The following is a 17,837-nucleotide window of genomic DNA, read 5'->3' on the forward strand; positions in this document are numbered from 1 at the left end:
CCTATACATCGGGGTCTACACGCGCCGCGAAATATCAAAATTGCTATAACATGATTTCATTGCTATTTGTTCAATCGGCTGCTTTATACTCCCTGTAAGGATTACAACAGTCTTTGAATTTCGATTATAGGATAAATATCAAGAAGGTTAAGCTATTGTGGTGGTTTGTCAGTAGTAGATACTGAACGGCATAAAATCGTACCAATTGAATGATCAAGAGAACATACAATAATTAACAAATATATAATTATTAACAAACATTATAGACTACAACAATTAACGAATACAATAATTAAGAGCCTCCAATCATTATAATAATTTCATAAATCATCCTGAGATAAATAACGATGAGGTAACTACCATGCTTCTACGTAGCATGATATCGGATAAAACACTTTCATGATGTTTAAGCGAATAGTATTTTATCACCACCTTTGATATGCAATTATATATTGAATGGCGAAGAAAGCCCCTCTCAGCTGTTCCCTTATGTCCCTCAGGTGCTCAAAGGCGACTTTTACCGAGTACCGGCGTGCGACCCTTTATCCAGCGCCTCTTGTACTTGAAAAATAACGATTAGTAATGGCTAGAGAAATGAAGGGAAAAAATCAAAAGAAGAATTAGTCAACGCAGTCCAGAAATACAAACAAAATAAGAACGATTAGCCAAAATGCTAACACGTGACATCTCAAAAAACGATGCCCCAATAGTTAAACCGGAAAATTTTACTTTGCATAGAATGACTATTAACAAAAAGGCGATTAGAGCCACAGGAAATAGCACTAACTGGAAGTATCGCTCAATAAATATAATAATGAAAGTAAAAAAAACAATGGAATAGGATGAGATAAAAGAAAAAAAACATTAGGGTCAAAACAAAATGATACAATTGAACTAAGGCATTTATTTCCCATCAATACACGAGAAGCGGTCATCCAATGTCACCAAGGGGGTCCCCTCCTGAAAGGTTCTCTTCCTCCGCCTGGGTAACGGCTGCAAATATTGTCCTTTTCACCTTGCAGCGCAACCTATTGGGTAACCTTGCAGTGCTGAAGTACATGGACATGAAAAAGTGATAGAGCTCGTCCTCTTGACCATCGCGTGGTACACCGACCGACCTGTTATCCTCGTGATTCTCGCGTACCACAACGACAGACCTAGGTTCCGCATGGTTTTCGCGCGTCACACTAACCGATATAGGGTCCCCGTTATTCTCTGGTTGTAAAATCGCCAATTTAGAGTCCTCGCTCCTCCTCTCCTCGTATTGAGAGAAATGTCGGAGTGGCGCATGCACGACACTGTCCGGGATCCTCTTTTGGACCTGCGATTCGCCAGGCACCGGTGGCTCTTCGGGCACATCCCGGGAGGAATCGCCGACTTCCTCGCAGGCTTCCATCTGGGACTCCCCGGCCTGGTAGTCCGCATCGTCTTCGTACTTGTGGTGTCCCCTCTCTCCGGACGTGGTGCGTTTCCCCATGAAAGGTATGAGGAAATTCATCTCTTTCTGGTACATCCACTTCTTCACGTCCGTGATACCTTTGCTGTTCCTCTTCCTCTGTCTCCTGAGGGCATCCCTGTGGCAGTCCCGTAACTTCTTCCAATGGTCCCTGACTTCGTCACCTGGAACGAAGAACGGAAAAAGCAATTGACGACAGAGCCTCAAAGGAGAACGCAATACACTAACTCACTTACTACAGCATGGGTTGGCAACCCAGGGCCCCCGACATATGTTCGTGCTGACCGCCAGTAGCGGATGCAGAAAAAACTCTAAGGGGGGGGGGGCGCAAAAGATATCTTGATCTACCTTTACTTTCGTAGTAATGACAAATAATTAAGCCACATGCAAAGTTTAAGAAAGTTTTATTGAAACTGATAATACGCATGTACAAGACCATGCCATCTTACGATATGAAAAAATTAAAATTGTGGTTTTGCAATAATAGGCAATGCGAGGGGGGCGCGCGCCCTCCGTATGTATCCGCCACTGCTGACCGCAGTGCTACTTGTGGTGTATCGGGCTCAATGACTCAAGACAACGTGGTTAACAGTTCAGCGAGCCGACTGGCTCTACGGCAGGTAAGGTGGCAACTGGCCTCGAGCTCACAACTGCAGCTTCAGAAGCCGGGGTAGGCGGCGTGCCGGTCGAGCCAATCGTGTCTCATTTATTTTCAAGCACCAATTTCAAATACAACAATACTAGCAATTCATTAACATCTACAATATCTACCCCGCAAGCTGTCTAAAAAGGCGTAGGCGGAGGAGCTAGGACAACAGTCGTTAAATTGAACGAGGTTGCAAAGAAAATGTATGCGCGCGCTGTGAGAGATTTCAGTCCTCGAGCTCGACCTAACATTTATTAGTCACTTATAGATCAGAAGAAAAATGAATTGCTTTCACTATCCGTTCGGAATAATATCTCCCTAATATTATCGTTCACGTCAGGCCTAGGAATATAGGGCTGTACTACGATTATGCCCTCCGAGCCGCTCTGAAGAACATCAGTTCTTCATTGCTCAACTAAACCAAGCCTAGAATTTAGCCTCCGAGTCTCAGTGGCTCCTCTTTAGAAGGCTCCCACACACCTGCGCGGTCGCGAGCAGGCGGGTAGATCGCCCGCAGCACTGCACACACCTATTGGGAGGCATTCATTAATTACGTGAGACGTTTAGGGGGAGAGGTGTAAAGCCGAATCTCACCAAATCTCACGCGGAGGAGAGGGAGGTCCTAGCATCGCGGGGGAGAGAGGTAGGTATAACGTAATTGTTTCCCGCAAAAAAAACGGTGTAAAATTGCAAGAATACTGAGTTGAATTGACAAATTTTGAAAAAAAAATAATTTTAAAAATGTTTCTATTTTACTAATCCTACGCAATGAAGCTTATATTAACGTATTTAACTGAAAATACGCATTTTGGATAATATCACTTGAGATTAAAGGGTCGAGCTAAATCTCATGATTTCTCACTAGGGGCAAGGGTCAAAAATCGCCTCACGTAATTAATGGACGCCCCTAAGCGATCGAGCGGCCATGACGTTAAACCAGCACGTTAGGGTTTGCAGTCGGCTGTGAACACTAAAGCGGTGAACACGCTCGTAAAGGAAGTTATTTAAGATTTTATTCCTGTGGATAGTGATTCGGTGATGGACATGACAATTGATTCAGAAGAGGTATCCATTGTTCTCACAGATTTAGCAGACTAAGGCGATCAAAGAAAAGGGTAATTACCCTCCATACACTTTAATTGAGTATTTTTATGTATTTGTACATTAATATATCTACATGGATTTTTTCCAGAAAAAGGTGCCGGATGACATTAATATCTCCACAGAAAAGAAAGAGAATTCCTTCCATTCTATCCCCAATTAATGGTACGCGAGGAATGCATCTATTAGTGCTTCGGAATTAACTGGAAATGCTTTGATCATTTGCTGGAAGTCATCAGATATGATGATTTGGAAGCAGTATACAAAGTATAGAAATGCCATCGAATCAGACGTGCGCCTGGCTGTTGCATTGAGGTAAAATAACTCTTGATTCAATAGAAATATTCCCTTATCACGTTTGATGCCGCAAAGTATAAAAATTAACCAAAGGTGCATGACTGATAACATGACATTATGGTATAAGACACGGTCTCAGGCACCTGATGATAGCACTAGATGCTGAAACCGCGTCGTGCTATTTAAAGTAAAGTGTGGAATAAAACTGTTATTTTATTCTATAATGACATTGTGGGACGAAGATACTCTTAGTTAGATTCCACTCAGTCAGTGGTGCAGCGAGGGGGGTTTTGGGGATAAAACCCACCCAGAGCTCAGAAAATTTTTAAGTTTAATCCATTTCACTTAATTGGATTAATATTACTTATAGAAAAGTGTAAAAATTAATAAAATATCCTCATAAGGCCGTAAAACTCACTGTTTGGGGAGTGCGTCTCCCGCCGCATATTTGAATGTGTTGGTGCGGTTGGCCGGCGGGCCGTTCCTGGGCGCTGAGTGCGGGAAGTTGGACTTCCTTTTTTTTCTTGGCAGTCTACAGTCCGCTCTCGATGGGACAGCACGTGAAAGAAAGTGTGGAAAGAGTTTTGTAATTTCTGTATCTGTGTGCGAATAAATCATCTGGCCATTGAACAAATGGTCCTTCGGGCCGGATACCTGTTTATTCGCGACTGTGTGATAAGTACTGCATGAGGCTACAATTGCAGAGGAACAATTGTGAATTACAGTGAGCATTACACTGCCATTCGACCGGGGAGGTGCCTGTGAACTTCGTGCCGTCGCTCCGTCACGCCGCAGTGAGTTAACCCATACCCAAACTTATGGATGGTGGACTGTGTACATCACCCCTCCCACTGGCTCCCTATCCTCCCTCCTCTCGCAAAAGCCTCTACTCCTCTTCCCCCGCGAATGAGCGTGCTATACTTCCCCTCACCTCGCTGTCTGTCTCTCCCCTCTCTTCTCCCACTGACTCCCTATCCTCCCTCCTCTCGCGAAATCAGCTGTGCGCTGCTCGCCCTGGTTTGCGAAGTTTCTTACGGGGCTGTTACTCGTCTGTTTTGCGCACTTTTTGAGGCGCAAAGTACTGTAATAGTTTACTTTCCCACGTCTTCGTTTTGAGCATTACTTTAATACCGGCTACCCGTTAGGATCCTAGTAAACATTATGTCTATGACGACGAAGCAACTGATTGCGCAGCAGGAACAACGGGATCGTGCAATTACTAGGTTAGTGCCGAATTTAAAGAAGAAGGGCGCTGCAAATATCACTAAGGAAGCCATTCAGAGTAGAATCGACTCACTTAAGCAGTATTGGAACGATTATACTTCCACGCACTTTGAGCTGGTGACGCGGGAAGACGTGTCGAAGGAGCGTTATTTAGTGGATGGACAATATGAGAAGACGGAGGAGATTTATTATGATACGTGCGCTGAACTAAAAGCCATGCTCGCCCAGTTACCTGATGTACCTACGACCTCATCTGGACAAGGTGAAGCTGATCAGGCCGATCTCGCTAATTTCCAACTTCCCGTTCAGCTTCCGAGAACAACGTTGCCGAGCTTTTCAGGTACATTTGCGGATTGGGAATCGTTCTGCGATCTATTTACAGCAATAGTCGACGGAGAACATCGATTTTCTCCTGCTACAAAGTTGCAATATTTAAAGATGTGCCTAAAGGATTCTGCAGCGGAGTTTGTAAAAAACATCTCTGTTACGGACGCCAACTACAAACCGACCTGGGAGGCCCTGAAAGCCAGGTACAGTAATCCACGACTGTGCTTGCATACTCATCTGTCTACTCTAATGAATTTGCCAAAGATGATGAAGGAGTCAGCATCGGAATTGCGGACGTTAGTTGACCGAACGATTCAGGTGGTTCGAGCGCTAGAGAACCTGGGTCGTCCAGTGGCAACATGGGACGACTGGCTTGTCTTCATCACGGCTCAGCGTTTGGATAAAGAATCGCGAAAGTCATGGGAGTCGCACCTGACCACCAAGGACCGGTTGAGTAATCTCACACCAAATAGTGAAGCGAATCCAAACTTATTTCCCAGTTTTAGGGAGCTCGTAGAGTTTCTCGAGGGTCGTATCCGTGCCTTAGAGATGATAGCTCCTCTTACGAGTTGGGACAAAGGAAGTAACACGACGCCCAAATTTTCCTCGTCTGGGGCGAAGTCTTTTCACGTTGAGACTAAGCGACTATCTTCCACAAGCACCCGTAATTGTCCTATATGCTCATATATATAGCCGTCTGCTCCGGTTTCCTAGAAAAGACTCCTGTTGAACGAAGAGATGAGGCTCGAAAATTGCACCTCTACTTCAACTGTCTGGGTCGTCATCGCTTCAAGGAGTGTAAGTCTGTTAAGCGCTGTGTCACTTGTCGTGGACGACATCATTCTTTGTTACATACAGTAACGGTTGGCAACGATGTGTGTGCTGCTAAAGATACTGAGGCTGAACCTCAATTAAAGTCTCCTGTTGAGGCAAATGGCATAGCAGTAAACACACTCACGGCCAACGTGGCTGCTCCAATCCACTCCGTAATTCTTGCTACGGCTCAGGTACTGGTCACGGGTCCTCGAGGGGTCCAAGTAAAAGCTCGGGCGCTGTTAGACAACGGCTCCGAAGTATCCTTCATTACCGAGGCCTTAGCACAGCTTCTTCATTTACCCCGCCAGCGAACGCAGATTCCTCTGTCAGGAATCGGCGCTGCTGAGGCTGGCACTGCACTGAACATCGTTCAACTCTCACTGTATTCCGTGTATTCACCATCTTTCTGCCTTGAAGTTAAGGCATTAGTACTACCGCGGCTCACGAATCAACTACCTACAAGAGAGATAATTGAGACAGATTTGTCTTTGTTCTCCAATCTGCAGATGGCTGACCCACTATTTTATAAGCCTGAGAACATCGACCTCATCCTTGGTGCAGATGTCTACGGACTATTACTACGCCAAGGCCTGCAAAGATTCCCTCACCGATAGATCATCGCTCAGAACACTGCTTTTGGATGGGTCATCTCGGGACCAACTGTAGGGAGCGAGTCACGGCGGGCGGGATCCACTCCAAGACGGTCTCTCGTCTCATTGCATTGCGAGGCTGTACAGAATCTGCTGGAAGATCTTCAGCGATTTTGGGAAGTAGAAGAAGTTCCTCCCTCCACGAGAACTTTGCGCCCCGAGGATGAGCGATGTGAGCAGCACTTCAAGGATACTCACTCTCGTGGGTCGGACGGGAGATACATCGTTCAGCTTCCAATCGTATCAGAGCTTCCTGTAACTGTAGACGAGACTCGTCGAACGGCTCTTAGTTCACTTGCGTCGACTGAGCAACGATTCGTTCGGGAGCCCGAGATAGCCGCTGCCTACCGAGACTTCATGAAGGTTTATGAGGAACTTGGGCACATGGTAAAGGTTCCAACTTCCGATTCTCAGATAAAGCGGGCTTGGTACCTACCTCATCATGCTGTCGTTCATACCCCATCGTTGAAGCTCCGAGTTGTGTTTGATGCGTCTCGCCGTACTTCACAGCACTACTGTCTGAACGATTTTCTTCTATCTGGTCCTCCTCTGCAAAAGGACCTCGGGCTGGTGCTAATCAACTGGCGACGTCACCGCTTCGTATTTACCGCTGATATTGTAAAGATGTTTCGTCAGATATGGGTACATCCTGCTGACCAGGACCTGCAAAGAATTGTCTGGCGACCGCATCCTAACACCCCAGCGGTGGAGTACCGGCTCACCACGGTCACATATGGCACAGCCTGCGCACCATTTCTGGCGATGCGTTCCCTTCTTCAACTCGCCGAAGATGAGGAGCACCGGTTTCCTCTCGGAGCTGCCTGCCTTCGCAAGGATTCATACGTCGATGACATCTTTTCGGGAGCAGATGAATTACTCATGGCTCAAAGGATCGCAACGCAACTAGTGAAACTGCTGGCCTGTGCAGGAATAGAACTCGACAAATGGGCTGTCAACCATCCAGCTCTTCTGCAACGACGTGCCTCACAGCGTCGTGAATGTGAGCAGGAAAAATCTATTGACTCAAAGGAGCCTATAAAAACTCTTGGCCTTATATGGGAGCCAACAGCTGACCTGTTTGGATTTAACCTGCGAGTAACAGAAATCCACACTATGGCTCTCACTAAAAGGACGGTTCTCTCCAAGATGACGCGTCTCTTTGACCCACTAGGCTGGGTCGCTCCAGTCACTGTCGTCGCAAAAATACTCATGCAAGATATGTGGATTTTAAAGATAGGTTGGGATACACCATTACCTACGGATATTAAGGTTCGATGGACTAACTATTTCAATGCAATTCCTAGACTTTCGAAGCTGCGAATTGATCGTTGGCTGCAAACGACGCCGACCTCAAGATGCGAGCTTCACGGCTTTGCAGACTCATCGGAGAGAGCATACGCTGCAGCAATTTATCTACGTGTACTTGACGACGCAAATCAATGTCGAGTATTTCTTCTCGCCGCAAAATCCAAGGTTACCCCTGTTAAAACTATAACAATACCAAAGTTGGAGCTTTGCGGAGCCGCACTTCTTGTTCGTTTGGTCAATCATTTGCAGAAAATAAAAGCATTCTCGTCGCTACCAGTCTTCGCGTGGTCGGACAGCCAGGTAACTCTCGCCTGGCTGCGAAAGCATCCTAGTTATTGGAAAACCTTCATTGCAAATAGGGTGTCATTTATACAAACTGAGCTGCCTTCTGCTGTGTGGCAGTACGTATCTTCAGAGCAGAATCCAGCTGACCTCCCAAGTCGAGGCATAGACCCTGATGCTCTTATAAATTCATCTCTATGGTGGCGAGGACCAGAATGGCTGCTATCTACCCAGGAAAATTGGCCAAGACAACCTGAACCTGTCATTGTTCCTCAACTATTCGTCGTTCAAGCTGCAGAAGAGAATGCAATATTGAAACGGTTCTCTTCGATAACCAGGCTGATTAGAGTTATGGCCTACTGCCTAAGATTCATTGCGCGCTGTCAACGATCACGGATTCCTAATACCAACTTTCTGTCAACTAGCGAGCTCGCTGCCGCTCGTTGCAAGGTGCTCCAGCTAGCACAATCGTTTGCCTTTTCTGAGGAATTGAAATTACTACGAGCGGGCAAGCCTCTGCCCAGGCGTAATCCGCTACGGGGCCTTAAGCCTTTTCTGGACGAAAACGGTATTCTTCGTGTAGGGGGTCGTATAAAAAATTCCACTCTTTCATTTTCTGCTAAACACCCATCCATCCTTCCAAAAAGATCCCATCTAAGCCAACTTTTAGTCCAATTTGCTCACCTTTCCTCGCTTCACGGCGGACCTACCCTTACCCTCAATATTTTATTTTACGGAGCCAGACTTGGATACTGGGGGACGTGGCACTTGTTAAAAAACTCACGCGGCAGTGTATGTTTTGCTACACGAGCAATTCATCTGGAAGCCGTCAGCGACCTCACAACTCACTCGTTCCTGGCTGCCTATCGACGCTTTGCTGGACGTCGAGGTGTTTGCCGCACGCTATACAGCGACAATGCAACCACTTTCCAAGGGGCCGCCAAGGAACTGCGGAGGATGTTCGGCGCAGCTTCGGATTTCTACGCTGAAGTTGCTTCAGTCCTGGCCAATGATGGAACAAGTTGGTCTTTCATACCACCGAATTCTCCACATTTTGGTGGTCTATGGGAGGCTGGGGTAAAGTCAACGAAACATCACCTTCTCAGAGTAGTTGGTGAACATACCCTCACGTTTGAAGAGTTCTCAACAGTTCTCATTCAAATTGAGGCCTGTCTCAACTCCCGACCTCTCCATCCATTGTCCTCTGATCCAGATGACCTAAATGCTCTGACCCCAGCCCACTTTTTAATTGGTGGTACTTTGTTTCTAATTCCAGAACCTGAGTGTCCCAATATTTCAGGTAATTGCTTATCCAGATGGCGTCTTCTTCAACGGCTGCAGCTGAACTTTTGGAAACGCTGGTTACGAGAGTACCTTCACCACCTGCAGCAGAGGACCAAATGGCGTGATCCAAAGGAAAATGTAGGACAGCTCGTGATCGTCCGAGACGACCGCTACCCACCTTCCAAGTGGCCATTGGGCCGCATAACCGAGGTTCATCCTGGATCGGATGGATTAGTTCGCGTGGTAACAGTGAAAATGGCGAATACCACGCTGCAACGTCCGATCGTGAGACTCAGTCCGCTGCCAATGCCAGCGGGACAGTAGCCGTGATACCGGCCGATCATGGCGGGCGCACTGCTCCCTGTGCACTGCAGACAATTCTTTCGTCCTTCAGACGAGGCGGGCGGAATGTTTGGGGAGTGCGTCTCCCGCCGCATATTTGAATGTGTTGGTGCGGTTGGCCGGCGGGCCGTTCCTGGGCGCTGAGTGCGGGAAGTTGGACTTCCTTTTTTTTCTTGGCAGTCTACAGTCTCTCTACAGCTCTCGATGGGACAGCACGTGAAAGAAAGTGTGGAAAGAGTTTTGTAATTTCTGTATCTGTGTGCGAATAAATCATCTGGCCATTGAACACTCACCATTTTCAACCATTCATCTGAAAAATTTTCGAGGGGAGGGCCCCCGCACCTTACGGGTATTGTACGCACTCAGGCACCCCAGTGTTTTGCGCATAAATCCCCCCCATAGCCTAAAATCCTAGCTGCGCCCCTGCAGTAAATTAGTTACAAAGGAATACCTAACTTTTCCGGAAATAAAAAAATATCCACTCTTGAGCATCCATAGATCTTATTGCATTAAAACCAGTTTTGGGTAAACAAAAATATTTTTATTTGTCAGTAAAAAATATCAATCTGGGCTGAGGTTTGAAACAATTTCTCTCAGAACCAAAACATAAATTTCCATTAAGGTCACAGAAAAAACTCATTTACAAATGTTCACCATCCTCTTCCTCCAATTGGGCTAATTCTTCCCTCATCAGCAACTCCAAAATTTTAAATTTCACCATAGCCTGTCGCCGAGGCTTAAATTTCTTTATAGTCTGTGCATAACCCATGCAAACCAAGTCTATTTCATCGCACGACTTAAACTTATGATGGACCCTCCTCTTCTCCAAATACTGAATTACTTGGCTCACTGGACTTGTTTCCTCTGATCCTCTCTTCTGGGCGTTCGAGGGTTTTCTTGCCGAGGTATCAGAAGAAATCTGTTCATCAGTCGGTTCTGGCGGAATTGGCTCCTCAAAGGTGTCATTCTCGTCTCCAGGGCTTTTGATAGGAATCCGGTCCTCAGATGCAGATGTGTCCTCCTCTCCTATATCATCCAACGCCATGTCCTGCCTGGACATGTTGGAATCCGTTGGTGAAACTTGCAAAATTGGTCTCAAAAATTCCATTTGGAGAGCCCATGGCCAAGCCCTGTATCTAACCACTCCTTTCGCTTGCTGCCTCGTGTGAGTCTTTTCAGCCCGTAGATGTTTGGCATAAGAGTCCCTCAAATTCTTCCACTTTTTTCTTAAGACATCACCTGAAAAACAATAATAATGCCAATTTAAGTTACATTTATAACACAAGCATATCATTTATCAACTATAAGTTTAATCCAATCCATCTTTAGCCTACGCTACCATTACGCCTCAACTAAGTGAGGTGTAGCAATTTTCCTCACAATTTGAACCACAACAGAGTTACCTCAATGTAAGAATTATGCTTCAAGAGAAATATATTTGATCTTTAAAAAAATCAATAAATCTTAATTATTTATAATATTTTATTTATCCCTGCGATAACCCCGTAAAATGTCAAATTCACTTATATCTAACGAGCATTCATCAAAATGTTTTCGGTTTCAAATTTGTCCAAATGATACTACTCATTACAATTTAATGTGACGTTTTTCAGATTCCTATCAACTGGAAATTCATACTGCACGATTGGCCACAGCTTTAGAATGTTTTTTTTCTAATGTGAGCAGCATTGTGAAAGAAGTGTGCCAAGACATTAATAAACGTCTGCAGCCGTTGTACCTGCCCGAACCCACTAAGAAGATATGGGAGGAATCAATACAAGATTCCTAGAAAAATGACAGTTTCCCAATTCCCTTGGGAGAATAGAAGAGAAACATATTACAATAAAGCGTCCCAAGAAATCGGGATCAAATTACTTTTGCTATTTGTACAAGTTTTCAATAGTATAAATTGCAATCGTAGACCATAATTACAAGTTTTTGCTCCAGGACAAGGAAAAAATAGTGACGGAGGGGTTTTTGAAGCCTCGACCGTGGGTAAGATATTGGCACACGGGACTCACCATGTTCCGCACGACAGGCCTTTACCTCGCCTAGTAGAACCTACTCCTTGAGTCCTCGTAGGTGATGAAGCGTGTCCCTTTTCCTCTATCAACTAAGCCTATTTCTTTCTCGAGTATCGTACGAAAGAAGAGAAAAGTTTAACCAACGACTCTGTCGAGCGCGCAGGTTGGTGGAGAACCCATTCGGCCTTTTGTCTCAAAAATGGAGAATATTTAGTGGGCCAATAGAGTTCAAGTAGAGACCACAGTGAAAATTGAGAAAACCGCATGTGTTCTACAAAATTATTAACATGCCAAAAAAATTTGACGAGGTTTTAGGACACCTAATAGAGGATAGAGATCCAGCAATGGAGGCACTCGCAAACCTACCTTTAGATGGTCCAAGACCTGGAAACTATGGAAATACGCGAAACTTTTGGGAAACACTGTAATATATAAATAACGTAAAGTGTACAATAAATGTCTGAAAACTTGTTCGATTAAATCATTTACAACTTAGAAATTTTAAACTTACCTCGTGCTCCGAGGTTTCGGCCCAATCCATCCCATAAGTGGTCCTTTTCCTGGTGTTCTTATGTGTGATAGATTGAAAAGAACTAAGTTTGATTTCATAGCTTCGATTAATTTTCCGTACAACTGCTCATGTTCCTGAGAAAAACATTCGGTTCCTTTGAAAAACTACGAAGAGACAATAAAACGCCAGTCACAGACCATTCCTCAAATTTTCACCAGAAAAGTATCCGTAACCGAAGCTATTGCGCAATACATTATGACCAGGGACGCCGACTTATAAAAAATATTGGGGGGGCCCAAACCGGGGATCTTTCTCCGAGAAATTTTATAAGTAGTGAGTTTTAAGTTTTTTAAGCATTTTAGAAGAGTCGTATGATCAACATTAGAACCCTTACAACTACAATCTCGATATCTGGACACTCAGGGGGAAATTGACCAGCCGGACTCATTTTTTCCTCACACCAATAAAGAATTTTTGAGGGGGCTCGGGCCCCCTCAAGCCCCATGGAGTCGGCGCCACTGATTATGACCTATGTATTGTTACAAAGAATCTAGGCATTGGTATCGCCGATGAAGGGGTAAATGGGTTATGAAATCGAAAAAAAAAACAGGAAAAGTCCTAGAAAAAGAAATAATACCGTCACCAAAGCCATCTACCCGATTTTGCACTTCCAGACCGCTGCGGCCGAACTCGACCGTTCGAGTTGGACCGTCACCGCCGGGGGCGAAGGCGGAGTGCGACAGGGCATAGGCCGGGAGGCCGCCGCGGCCTATAAATAAGCCTATTTACTTATAATTTCCATAAAAATATTCTATCATTATGGTTTCAATATCATTGATAATGACGCCTAAAAGTCAGTGAATTATAATAAAATCACTATAAAATCATGACAAGTCCCGAATCCAACTTATTAGGGATTAAAGTGGAATACATTTGAAAAAAAATCCGTGAAAACAGAATATTACCTTAAACAACAACTCATTACCTATTCAATTAGCACATTTACCCGTTATTTACCCAAACATAAATATTTGACTTTTGTCCAGCCAGGTCGGCCTTTCCGACCACTGTGCACCGTGGTGTGCGCGTGCGCCTTGAACACATGTGAGACAAATGACCAATGATCGCGCCCGCCACCGAATCCGCGCGAGTGTGCGTGAGTCTTTATTAATTCGTGTAAAAGCTGAGAGACGTTCTCCATTTACAAAACTCAAATAAAAAGAAGCAAACTCCCTTAATCATTAATTTTCAAGATAAGCACACTTGTCCTAGGGATATGGTCCGAGAGGTCTAAGAAAACGCCCGAGGGGCGCTGCAACCAAGAAAAATCCTATCCTTAGGTTCGTCGTGACCAGACGACGGTGATAGTCCGGCATGAAGACCTTACAGAGAGGCAAAGTACAGTGCGTGAACTATTAGAAATTGGTTTCCGAGGACATCCCGGCAGAAAAAGGCATACCCTTAGCTCGACCTTGGGATTCTACACTTCGCCGAGACGCGACGGGTCATCGTCGACATCAGATTTGGTCGTCGCGTCCGTTTTCTGATTTCTTCCAGGCAAACGCCAATCAGTCTCAGTGGTGTTACGAACTCGAGCCGCTGTCTGGGCGAGGATTCAGGCGAGCGCGCTGGGTCGGTGAGGTATCGCCCGCCACATCCTCAGAGTGCATCGCCAGAGAGCTCGACGTGTCCTCCCAGGTCTTTCCCAGCTGCACCGCGCTGACTACCCTCACTGAAGTCTCATTGTAGTTGAAATGAACCTAGCGATTCAATAAGTGTCGATGCATTCATCAAACGAGTGGTGACAGTAGAAATAGACATCGAGTACCAACCATTGTGAATTGAGAGCCTATTAATTGGTGTAACCATTTCTGCCGTTACATCCTAAAACCTGAAGTCGGAATTCGTAAAATTTATCTTCTTTTTAATTAATTTACAACATAAGTCTTTTTATTTTTATTTTAATATTGTAGAAAAATTTATAACATTTCACGCCTTTATGTATGAAATTTATGAGCTCATATTCTTTCATAGCTTTGATGAAGGTATTTAAAGATACGTAAACGTTGACAAAAAAAAATCCATTTAAATTCTGCAGGACGTCAAATCAACATTAAAATGTCTACTATCAACCTCCTATTTATTGACTATTAAAGATAGAGGGGTATCCTAAGCACGGTTTCAATGCCTGTGCGTGTCTTTTCTTTCTTTCGTTTTATGCCTACCCTTTACGCTCACCATAATCTATATTATTTCTACTGTATAGATACCTTTTTCTCAACTTATACGCAACCAAACTCTACAATTGAGGTACCAAGATGCTCAGAATTTATCAGAGAACATGCGACGACATATCTTACTTCCTAAATATTGCTATTGTTTCCTAAAATTGGTTTTTAAATAATAAAAAAAACAAAAAAAGCAAAAACCGGTAAATATTCCTGACGTTAACGGCGCACAAACTGATACATTTGTTCATTCGCAACAATATCTCGCATTCTTTAAATAACTTTTATCAAAATGCGGCTGATTCCACATTCAAGTCTCTTGTTGATACGTAAGTATGAGTCATCATGTGCGTTTAACAGAACATAGTGTAATTACTTCCAATGTTGTGTTTTAAGAGGTCCTCTGACCTCAATTTGTACATGAAAATTCCAATTAAATTTGTACATAAGACCCTGCCTTTTTTTCTATATTTTAAAATTTGAAACGCGCCTATCCCTCTGTGGGCCTGCATTGAAAAGAGCGGGGGAAGCCCGCTGGGAGCGGGCGTAGCACGCTCGTTTCCATAATTTAAGTCCGAAGTGCAAGGTGGAAGAGGAGAGGAAACTTCTGGATGGGATACGGAGGAGAAATGCTTGGATGTAGGGAGTACTGAGCGGGGAGGGGACTTTAAAATCCGTGAAGGAAGAATATTATGTTAGCGAGGGAGAGGAAGGGAAAGAATAGGATTTTTAGATAGGAACATGACTAGGCCTTAATATGAATTGAAGAGTCTTATCTGGGCGGGCAGACAGACCCAGCTGACTCGCAAAACGCACCAAGTAAACCTATCTTCACCTGGAGAATACTTTATATTTACGATTCTTTCCCTCTGTACCAAACGCCTTTGAGTTCACTAACGTGATATGACAAGAGATAAAACATATAAATGAGGCCATAATCACGTATGATTCTCATTTCTTTTATCTTTCGTTCTGCATCTCTACGTCAATAATGACCGTACGCTATCGGCAACGGAAATTGCACCCGTGCAAATAACATAGTGATTTCTACCGTGATCTTCAAAGAAAATAGCACCCCCTCGTAGGTAGGTTTTCCCAGCGTTTGCCAGAAAAGGGATTGGAATATAAACTTCACAAGTACGCTCCGAAATACGTGAGATTTTTTATATCTTAAACCTACTCCACTGAATTCCGATACATGAATAAATACAAACGACTAAATTACACTTCTCAATAATGACAATATTTCTATACACTTTTAATAATAATAATAACTTCCGTTGAGCCAATCGCAAGCTTTAGAAAAGATTATTTTTAGATAAGAATACTAAGTACAGTAAATTAAACAGGTAAAAATAAAAAAGTTAATTAACAATAATAATATTAATGGTGCCTTGCACCCAGGGTAGGAGTATGCTTCCCAGCCTTCATGTTGGGAAATTAATAATACAACTAATGATAATGGTGAGAAAATTTTAAAAAAATGCAATAATTTAAAATTTTAATTTTATATTATTGTATTTTTAATAAGTGTATAACTTAAATTTAGCAAGATTCATCCTCAGCCACATCAAGAAATCACAAAAGGTCAGCATCGGGATTACATTGCGATTGAAACACATTCACTGCACGTAGCATATCGTATGGAGATGCGAGACCGCTCAGTCGAGGAAACTCAACGGCCTGCGCCGAAAATATGACGCAAGCGTTAGGAATGGGAAATAACGCTGTGGCTCTGTTATCTTAACGCGCTTTCTTCGCTTTCGTTTCAGAACTACGGGAAGTTTTAGCTTCTCCGAGCGTTCCAGCGTGAGAAAGCTACTTTTATTAATATTAGCTTCTAAGACTCGTTGGGCATGTTAGGAAAATAAAATTTATTACTAACCGGCTTTTAGAGTACGTGGTATACAACAGTGCCAAGTATATATTATATATTTGGGGGGGGGTGCAAGATCAATATAAGTTTCTCTCATACTATAATGAAGATAACCCATGAACTTAAGTAGATATTAATTTAACATTTTAAAAAATTAAAAATTACGGTATTACTAATAAATGCAACTGCGTACACCTTTAAAAAATCTGACAAATATACATACATGTATGTACCACTAACATTAGCGGTACAGCGGCACGCTACGCTTACCAAATAAATCTATATTCTATTCTCGTCCAATAAAACAAAATTAAAGCGTAATGAATGAGCAATTTAAACTTTCAAGCAAGAAAATATATCACCTTTGCAATCTTAGGAAATCGCATGACTTCAACTACCGCAACGGACCAAGGTTAAGAGAACTGCAGATCTCTCCAGCGGCCACCGCCCCTCCCCCCATCTCGCTGAACACTCCTCTCTCAACCGCCTGCGCCACCCCTAGCTGCTCCGCATAGTAAGTTGGCACGGGCACCTATCGGCCTATTCCCTTGGCGTCGTTCCCTGGAACGGTGCCTTCGACGACGAACAGAAATTGATCCAAGCTTTGGAGAGCACGGCGGAACGGGAGAAGAAATTCCAATGGCCAAATAAACACGTACAATAACTTGTGCACATTCGCTGCTAAGCGAGAAAAATAAATTGGAAATCTTCATTATCCGTCTCGAGAATCGACTCAGCAAGTGCGCGCCGAGTGAAATTGGCTTAGGGGGCGGGTGGCTTTTTCGATGAGTTCCTCGTATGTCTCCCTCATAAGACTGACAACATTGAGTGTCGAAATGCAATGAGTAAGAAAAGCACGCCTATTGCTAAAAGGGGTGGCCTTGAAGTAGAAAGCCCTCATAAGGAGCACTATAAAATCAAATTGATTCCCTCTCGAACTATAAAAGAACAAAAAATCATACGCACCGTTTTGGTATCCAAGTTCTCGGGCTATCTTCGCCCAAGTCTCTTCCTTCAGTCTCATACTCGAGTAATGCTCATGTTGGGGCTGATATATAAATGGATATCCCTTCACCTTTTCAATAAGTTTCTCCGTAATGCCTTTCGACATTTTTATGAACTGAGAAAAAAGAGGGCAGTGAACAACTGCGGTCGGGCGTAGACAGAACCGCCAAATCTAGGAAAAGAAGGACTTCCAGTCACATGTGAGGAACCACAGCGACCACCTCCGCCGCAGACGCGACAGAGCACAGAAATAGGCATTCCTCTTCCACGCCTGCCCTCCGCCTGCGTGCTTGCACTGCGCAAGTCGGACGACGCAGCTTTCCTCGTGCGCGTTCCAACGCCATATTCGATCCCGAGAACAACCGCGAAAATTTGACTAACATGAACCAATCCTAAAGTCCCTTGGCGTATGCTACTGTTAAGATAAAAATTTACCGAAGTATTAGTCTTCTAAATCTCT

At 44.0% G+C, this 17,837-nt stretch overlaps 1 protein-coding gene across 2 annotated transcripts; it reads right to left on the reverse strand.

The window, feature by feature from the left end:
* Window positions 1–884: 884 nt before the first annotated feature.
* LOC124162975 lies at window positions 885–17,736 on the reverse strand. 2 transcript variants are annotated; one of them, XM_046539759.1, is made up of 2 exons: window positions 17,339–17,689; window positions 885–1,620 (listed from the first exon to the last, which is right to left on the reverse strand). In XM_046539759.1, the coding sequence occupies exons 1-2, from the start codon at window positions 17,481–17,483 to the stop codon at window positions 932–934; spliced, it is 834 nt and encodes a 277-aa protein (XP_046395715.1). In that variant the 5' UTR covers window positions 17,484–17,689; the 3' UTR covers window positions 885–931. The 2 variants fall into 2 exon arrangements, with proteins under 2 accessions (XP_046395715.1, XP_046395721.1); XM_046539765.1 differs by lacking the exon at window positions 885–1,620 and adding an exon at window positions 10,253–10,972 and having other exon boundaries at window positions 17,339–17,736.
* Window positions 17,737–17,837: the final 101 nt, after the last annotated feature.

This window comes from Ischnura elegans, chromosome 1, assembly GCF_921293095.1.
Source record: "Ischnura elegans chromosome 1, ioIscEleg1.1, whole genome shotgun sequence".
NCBI lineage: Eukaryota > Metazoa > Arthropoda > Insecta > Odonata > Coenagrionidae > Ischnura > Ischnura elegans.